This window comes from Corvus brachyrhynchos, unplaced genomic scaffold (genome assembly GCF_000691975.1).
Source record: "Corvus brachyrhynchos isolate BGI_N302 unplaced genomic scaffold, ASM69197v1 scaffold101, whole genome shotgun sequence".
NCBI classification, from domain to species: Eukaryota; Metazoa; Chordata; class Aves; order Passeriformes; family Corvidae; genus Corvus; species Corvus brachyrhynchos.
In genome coordinates this window covers 9,580,533-9,589,554 of record NW_008237239.1, presented here as the reverse complement: position 1 = coordinate 9,589,554, position 9,022 = coordinate 9,580,533, and the positions used below count along the sequence as shown (strand labels likewise).

General features: G+C 35.1%; 1 protein-coding gene across 1 annotated transcript; it reads right to left on the bottom strand.

Moving 5' to 3' along the window:
* Positions 1-1,921: 1,921 nt before the first annotated feature.
* On the bottom strand, positions 1,922-8,238 carry TMED5 (transmembrane p24 trafficking protein 5). Its single transcript, XM_008630493.2, has 3 exons — positions 8,057-8,238; positions 7,185-7,368; positions 1,922-4,826 (listed from the first exon to the last, which is right to left on the bottom strand). Exons 1-3 carry the CDS (start codon positions 8,221-8,223, stop codon positions 4,608-4,610), a joined length of 570 nt encoding a protein of 189 aa, XP_008628715.1. The 5' UTR covers positions 8,224-8,238; the 3' UTR covers positions 1,922-4,607.
* Between the last annotated feature and the right edge of the window lie 784 nt (positions 8,239-9,022).

The window sequence follows — 9,022 nt, the reverse complement described above, 5'->3', positions numbered from 1 at the left end:
GAGATCGTCAAGAATAGTTGGAAATTGTGGGAAAGGGAATTAATGAACAACTGGAAAGGTTTTAACTCCATTAAATCCTTCAGCATAGAAGAAAAGGACTTTAATTAGATGTTTAATTTTGGGTCCCTTAGCATAAGGTTGCAATGTATAGATATATGCTTCTGGAACTTTTCTTTTGGCAACTCAGTGCCTTCCTTATGCACCTGTATTCCAATTTAGCAGGTAGCAGATGGAGAGCAAGGAAGGATGTTTTACTTCCAGAAACTTGGTAAGTACCAAGGGAAGAAAGGAGTTTGGCAACAGTATGGGTTCCAAGTCTCATTAACTGTTGTAAACTATAGCACTAGACAGCATGAGAGATGTAATTCAGATGCTTCTGGTGAAACTTCAGCAGTGTAGGTGTGCTTACTACTACTTCTGAGTTTATCATTATCTTATTTTTTTCATTATTCTATTACTATTTTATTATCTTTACCTTTGATAAAAATCAGGTTATGTTATATGAATTGTTGTTTTATACAAAACGGTATGTAGCTTTTGATTGCATTTTTAATTTCTGTAGTAATTTGTGTAAATTGTGTTTACTCACCTCTGTACCTCACTATTAATACAGCATTCCTCTTGTATGAATAGTGAATTTCTGTGAGGGAATACTGCTGGAGCCAGGGGGAGAGCATGGAAAAAGGAAAGGCTTAACTAAATAAGCCATTTCTGAGCAGTAACTAGGAGTTGTGTGTTTCCTGTCTACACCGCAAGTTGCTAAGTTCTCAAATGAAAGTGTCTCGAGGAGAATTGTTCTTTAAAACACAGGAACTGTTAGTTTTTAAAGACATCAGATATAGCTCAGGCTTTGTTTCAGGCTGTCTTAATTAAGTTCTGGGGCTAATGAGTCTTTAGAACAGATTGCCATATAAATTGAAAAAAAAAATACTCCAGAAAGGGGGAAAAAAAGTAATTAAGTAATTGCTGTGACTAACTGAGTAAAATTTTTAAAAATGTGGTCTTAACACTGTACCACATGGTCATGGACTGAGGATGCTGATGCAACCTGGCAAACAAGTGGAGTTAAACAAGGCCGTGCTGCACTGCTGAGCACGAGAAACATTGTGTCAATCTGAGGCACAAGGCTGTGCTGTGTTGTGTGTGCAAAGTGAAGGCAGAAGGTGTCATTTCTCATGGTGCACACTTGCAGAGATCAGGAAAAGAAACTTGCAGGTATTTCTCATGTCTGTGTCCAAAAATAGCTCTTGAGAGTTTTTACTGCTCATGTACTTTTCCAAGTCAAATCACTGTTCCTTCTACCACTAATTGCCCAATCTGATAATGTACCATTGGACCGTAATATTTTATGATCTATTTCATTGATTCAAAATGCAGCACAAAGGAAGTTCCCGTTTCAGTACTTGAACAATGTGGTTTGCAGACTTCCGGATAGGCCCCAGTGTCTCAGGAGTCTTACGAAATGGTAAACAAGCTCAGATTTGTCATGTGTGTTACTCAATTAACCTGAAAAAATGCTGCAATATTTTGAGCTTTATTGAGTATTATTTTATGAGTAATGCAAAACTATTACATGTGAATAACCAGGAGTAATTTATATTATGAGATTCTTAATTGTGAGCTTGATACTGTGATACAATTTCCTGTTGATATTTGCTGCTGAAATAGACAGTTAAATATTTTCTTTTTAAACGACCAGAAGCTGGTGTCTTTCTGATCTGATGCCTGTGCAAATCGTAAATTATTTGCACTGATAAAGTTGATTTTGGGTTACAGTGAATAAGAACAAAATTTGAATACTGCATGAAGAAGAAATGAAAAAGCTGCATTACTAAAACCAAAATTCTTGTTAGCTTAGCATCCTTGATCTTTTGCATCATTCAGTGGTAGAGAATTCTTCATTATAAAATGAACACAAACACAGGTTTAACTTGATTTATTGAAAATCTCAGTTTTGCATAATTATTCAACATCTGCAAGTCTTAAAACATTTAATTCTGAATAAAAAGTCCATTAAGAAAGAAAATGTAATTTATATTCTCCTTTGTAAATTTTATACAGTCAAAAGCAACCTACTCTTCAAAATCCAAATACAATGTTATTTAACTGTAAGTTTGAATGCCAAATCCTTCACCTATCATAAACATATTCCAGCTGCCAAAGTCAATGAACCTTTCTAGTTATTCCCTCTTTCATTTTCTAGTGGACCTTGAATGATGAGAAAATATAGTCAGAGCTCTTAGTTGCAAAACAATAATTTCTTCCAGATGAACTCTGGTGCCAGTTGTTGCATTTTCCTTCTACCAGCGATTGCTATTTATAATGGGAGACACCGAACTGCAGCAGTCCTGTGTCTTTGATCAGAGCAGGCTGCAGTCAGTAGCAGGTTAAACTGAGACACCAAATGGTTTGCCCCTGATGTATAACTACTGTCAGAGAGGCACAGCAGAGCAGCTTGGGAACTCAATCCCTTAAGGTGCCCTTGGAAAACTTGGCAGAGCTTATCTGTTGGAGTTGTAAGGTGAAACGAATCTAGTAGCTTGGAAAGCAGAGGTAGATATCTTAGTCACAGCTTCCCAGAGCTGGTTCAGCATTTTGCAGAGGGTGATGCAAGCAAAGATAACAATGTGGTATAGTGCTACTGGGAGATAGACAGGGAAATGGCAGGAAAACATTATTTGCTACTCTAGCTGAAACAATTATTTTTTCCTAGACATATTTCTGGGGTAAGAACAAAGCTTTCTACTTCCAGGCAGTTTAGAACAGAAAGCATCATATGGAAGTAAGATACACAAAACCTTAAAGGGTTACAGTCTTATTTTGGACACAGCTTTGCAGAAAGATGAAGTAGCTCAACAGCCTTTGGAGCCCTCTATAACAAGTTCTGTAATAATAATAATAATACTCTTGCTTATAAAAACTATTTAGAAATATTATTGCTAGGTCCTCTTCTCTGAAGTTGAAACTGAAGTGCTGTTTCTATGTTCTGTAGCCCTTGCTAGCATCTGCTTCATTTGAACAACGTATTTCTTCAATGCACCTATTGACCCTGTTTTTATTCATAAAACAGTATTTAATCACAAGGTCTCAAAGTTGCAACTCTGCCATTCATACAGATGACCCCACAACAGGCACAATACTACTACATATACTTTTTTTAAAACACTTCTTTAAAAGTGCTTTTAATAAAGTTTTTAAAAAACTCTTAGAATGAAATGTAGCTAACACATTTATACAAGAAATTGCAATGACTTGGCACATTGTGAAAATTACTTTGAACTACTAAAAAAAAGTTAACTCTCATGTACCAGGGGTTTTGGCAAAAACTTTATACCCTCACTACACTGTTAAAAGCCACCTCATCCAGATATTATCGATTTCTGATTTGATATTAGCTTTGCCTTAGTTAAGCGATACTACATATTCAGTTGATCATAAAACTCGAAGCCTGTACTTACTGCTCCTGTGATTTGTGCCTTAGTCATATGAACAGCTAGGTACAGAAACACTGGTTATATGAAGAGAGTGTACTTACACAGCTGAAAGACTTGTGAAGGTGAGCAAAAATGGAAAGCTTAGGTGAACAGCTTTGGTTTTACATGGCTGTGTAAGTCACCTGATTGTTACATTAGTCATAATTGTAATAAAAATAAAGTGGAAAATAAGAGGGATTTTGAGACTACAGCAATCAATGTTTCTTTTGGTATACCATGACAACCCCTGCCTTTATTAAAAGGAAAAAACATGAGAAATTAATTTTTAAAAAAATTAGCTATTACATGAGGTAAGAGTAACTAAGAATTTGCACATCATACTTCCAAGTGTGTCTGTGTTTGTTTGTATACCATGTAGTCACTTGTCTCATGTAACAGCCAAAAAGGAAAATAGGATCATGCAACTACAGGACAGAAAGATTTATGAACTGGAATTGTACCTATTTTCTCCAATTGTTTTTCAAGACTGACTCAATTTCACATTGATGGTGCTTTTTTTAAAGTGCTGATATTAGTCATCTGTTATAAAAGGAGATCTCATGTTCTTACATAGTTAGCCCAGTGTTTCTCCATGATGCCAAAGAACAGAAACAAAGGATTTTTAAAAACATATAGCTTTGAAGAAAAATGACAGTAACTACCAATCCTGTAAACTTAGGCACATATGTAAATTCATTCAGTATTTAACAGCAACTAAACCAATGTCTGTTACTACTTAAACTTTTATGTGAAAATTAAAAAAATGACAGTTATATTAACATTACTTTGCATATGCACCAAGTGTGCTATGCATAAGGTAGGCATTAACAATCATTAACAAATCCTACAAGTACAAAAAAATAGTAGCGTTTGGAAAAATGGGAGAGCTTGGGAGGATGCATTATCTTTTTGTTTTAAAAAAAACAACAACCCACCACAAAAAACAAAAACCCCAAACACAAACAAGACCAGCACCATCACATCCAAAAAGCCCAATGTGAATTGAAAACCTGATTTTTACTGTCTGTTCAATAGAATCTGAAAGGTCTTTATTTTCTTTACCGTAGTTTATTGCTCCCCTCCTCCCCCAGACCTGTTATATTGTTACGATCATAATATGAACATTAACGAATATTAAGTTCTACTTTTCCTCTTATCTTCAAAGAGACTTTTCAACATGTAAACCTGAACAGCTGATACCACCACCATTACTCCCAAGTTGACCATGGACCAGAAATTCACTCTGTCGAAGTTGCTTTCTTGTATGTTTCGGTCACGAGCCTCAAATGCTCTGAGCAGGGTCTGAATTTGGACACTTTTGCTTAATCTGGCTTTGACACTGTTGATGGATTCCTGGTAAGTAACAAAAGAGTATTTTTAGAAAAAAAAAGAACGCCTGAATTAAGTGGATAGCTTGCAGCACATACAAAATTATTAACACTTTATTACCACCTGTAATTTAATTTCTTAACAAGTGAAGAGTTAATTTCATTTTAAAATGTACACCTCATCAATTTTCATTAATTTGTCTAGCCTGTTTATTGTGTGTCACCTGAAAAGACTTAATTTATGTAACATTAGTATTCTCTAGTAATTTTGGTTTTTCTCTTTTATATGTAGGGAGGTAAGAGAGAAATCAAACCTATCTGGACAAATAAAAAGCAGTGAATACTGCAGAACTAGTCTCAAACCAAATTATGTAGTAGCAAGCAAATGTAAAGTTTTTTCTGCCACATAATAAAATTAAGGAGCTTTTGAATGCAAATCACCATCAGGCCTGTATCTGTAGCAAAAGAAAAGTACAATAATGTTACATTCCTGTCTGCTTCTGGTGTTTCTACTGTAGTGGCCATAAACTACTGCTTCAACCTTGATACAAAAGCAGAGTTTAGACAATAAATTTTGAATAGGACAAGCAGAGGTCCTACAAAGGACATAAAGTGTTACCCTTGGAACTAGAGGAAGTACATGAATGCTCCAGTCATGATGATGGCAGCTCAAGATCCGCACCTTATTCTGCACTAAGTAAACACCTGACCCTGTGATCTCTTGAAGTTTCATCCACCACATAATAGATACTAACAACATAAAAGCTGTTCTCATGAAGTGCTGAATTATGTTCTTGATATAATTATGGATCCTAAAGTAACTTTTAGTGAGAAGAGTAACATTTGCAGTAAGAGGAGGCTAAGAATTAAAAAAAAAACCAAAACGATACGGTTAAACCCAGCAGTAACATTTTCTCTGTTTCGTATTTAACAAAAATATTTCAAAATAGCTATTTTGGGGAGCCAAATAATTTTATGATGATAAAGTTCATTGTTACACAATAAGGAACATCAACATGACACAAAAGCTTTAAAAATAAGACACAATTCCCTATTTTCAACAGAAAAGGTGTTTTCATTAAGGAATTAAACTACTAAGTGTTTATGTTAGTCCTCATAGAGCTTGCAGGGAAAGTAATACTTGGCTAAGTAAACAATGGGATCAAATACTAATGTTAACTTTACAAAAACAACCTACTTTATAAGATTTTCAAGGCTCTCAAAGAGAAGTTCTGCATTTCTTTTTCTTTTGGAAGAGATACCAGTATGTAAACAAGTGTCTATCAAATCCATTCAAGTATTTTTTGTGGTTAGTGTGAGAGGGATTTTCTTCACAACTCCACATATAAACTTCACTTTTTTAAAGTGTCTTGATTAACATTTTTAAAGATCTGGTCAGCTTTTCAGATTCTGTATTTGATTTTATTATTATTTAAATGTGTATCATACACCTACAAAAGATTTTAAACATTATTTTGTTATTTAAAAATCTGCATTGTGTTTATGGCAATAAATAATACACTGTAATTTTCTACATGATGTATTCAGTGTGTGCAGATGTTGGGATTTTGAGTTGGTTTTTTTTTAAGATACCTATTGTCTGTAGCTCTGATCAAACAAACAATAGCTCACCGCATCCTACCAAGCAGTAAGAACAGTGGTACTGGAGAACCAAGCAATCCTTTGCTTCTAGAGTAATCTCAATATTGAATGATCATAAAGAGAGTAAGAGCTTTGACTCAGCAGTAGTCTGAATCCTACATCGAATAGGGTCAGAATACAGTTTAAGTAAACATAACCTCTCATACAACGTCTCCAAAGATTAACCTGTAGTTTATGCAAATTAACTTTCATTCTGTTTATTAGTTTGAAAAGGTGTAATAAAATTTGGGGGCAAAAAACCTAACAGAGTATTGTCTAATTTACTGAAGATAGAAACAGCAATCCATACTTCTGCAAAGATGCGATAAAGAGACTAACACAGTGTACCTTATTTTTAAATGTTGATAAAAATTACGCAGTAATTCCAACTACATCATTGGGACTAAGTAATACTTTAATGGTCAAAGTATTAATTTCATTGCTGCTAGGAAAGAATGTCCCATTTTAGCAGTAGGAAGAAAAGAAGCTGAATTGGAAAGCAAGTGACTGAGAGCTAGCCAGTTTCTTCTTGCTGATGAAGGGCCTATTCTGAAAAGATCTTCAAGTTTCGTTGTGTAAACAAGAGATCCATGGTGGTAGACTTCCTGTATTAGTAAAAGCAATATATGGAACTGGAATACATTCCAGGATGATGCATCAGACAGAGGCAGAATGGCTACATGACGCTGAGTTTTTTTCCAAATGCTCTTACAATGAAGAGAATTAAACATAAAATACTAACCAGAATATCTTCCAATTTCATGTCTAGGAGATCTGTGCCTGTAACATACTTCTTCCAGTCTTCCTCATCTTGTCCATCTTCTCCCATATTGTCCAGGATCAATTCAAAGAAAATCACCTTTTCAGAAATGGTACTGAATGTGTTGTCAAAGCAGAACATGTAATCTCCATCTTCTGTTTCCACCCTGTGTAATTAAGCAAAATGTGATTAACTACACTTTCCGTGCTGGTTCTCAAAAAGTCAGTTTTTGTACACCTCTGTCTTAAAGACTGACAATCATGCACTTAGAAATAACCAGATCTTCTTTTTGTATAAAAATAAGAACTTTAAAGACACCTTACAGATTACACAGTCACAACAAAACAATCCCACTGACTCTCAAGGCTCAAAATGATGAAGACAGCAGCTTGCTTTCATTTCTTTTCAGGGATTTTGAATCATTGTTAATTATTACCAAAAAATACACAGCAAGTGTAATTCTTATACTGTATAGTAAAATTGCAGCAAATATTACATGTTTTGACAAAAGGACTGGAAAAATAGGGGACTTTTTAGCTTGTTATTTGTATGAATGAAATGATCTTTGGTACTAGATATGGAGACCTTTTTCAACTGCATAATAATTATTTTTATCCATTGAACATTAACATCTATCATTAAAACAAAAGTACCCTTCACTTCATGGTACAATCCATGTAAAAAGCATTCAGTGTCTATAAAAAGAAAATTGTTGTTCTCAAACTGTCCTATTAGAAAGTCTTTTGTAATACTAAGGAATAAAAAGTAGTCAACCTTCATTTTAGTTGTATTTGCCAAAGAAACCAGAAAAGTTCTTTATGTAACACTTCTGAGTTTGAAGATTTTAAACTTACGTATGAACTCCATCTGATTTTCTTTCATCAAAAACTAGAGTTTCACCTTTCGGGGACAGCAGATGAAAATCAACATCTAATCCTGCTCCATCCAGAACCTGTGAAACAAACAAAAATAACCAACCTCCGACCAGTGGAATTCCTGTTTGCACTGCTGACAGAAACATTTTTAGGGAAGGCAAACGTTTGTAGGTAAGGGAACAGACAAATAAGGAATCTGAAAGAATAATCTATCTGGATGAGCCAACACCAAGTTAACTGGAAACAGATCAAAACACGGCTCGACCTAAAAGCATTTTAGCAATTTTGGAATCTTAAACTAAATGTGATCTAAACCTGCAAGGCTGGGCTTTTATTGAACCTTTCCCTAATTACGTTTAAGAATGCATGCAGTTTTATCAACAGGCAGGGTTAAACAACCTGTAAAAATACCAACAACAGATGTCTAAATCTAGCACTTCTATGGCAGATGTCATTGACTGGTAAGTACCTGCACTACTCCCATTTCAGTGGCAGAAATGTTTTAACAAGTCACTTTCCTGTACATACGTGTTACACATACTTGAACATTATGTGCTGTCCCCCCTAAGACATCTTTGTTGGGTGAATTAACAGTGTTGAAAACTGGACCAAACCTCTTACGCCGATCAAAGCTGTACCACAAGTCCTTCCCACCTTTTGATACGCATTTAAGGTCTGAATTCTGCCAGGGCATTCTCTTTTCCCAAAGGTAGGAGGAATTGAAGGCATTTAGCTTCTTAAGTTCTCAGGGAGTGTCTACAGCATTACAAAAGGTGTGTTGCTTTAACTGTATAACACAGCTACAGTTGTATCACCACACCTACTGTGTTGTAGAAATTCTTTATAGGGAAGGTAGTAACTGCATAAGGGGGTGGAGAGGGATCATTTTTATGACATTACTTAAGTCCATGCTAGGGGAATTTTTTGTTTGCTTGTTTTCCAGTC

Coding starts and splice junctions, on each gene's coding strand:
- TMED5 (XM_008630493.2), bottom strand. CDS start 8,223: ATGTTTCTGTCAGCAGTGCAAACAGGAATTCCACTGGTCGGAGGTTGG. Junction 7,369..8,056: donor AAATCAGATGGAGTTCATAC/GTAAGTTTAAAA, acceptor TTAATTACACAG/GGTGGAAACAGAAGATGGAG. Junction 4,827..7,184: donor TGAAATTGGAAGATATTCTG/GTTAGTATTTTA, acceptor GTTACTTACCAG/GAATCCATCAACAGTGTCAA.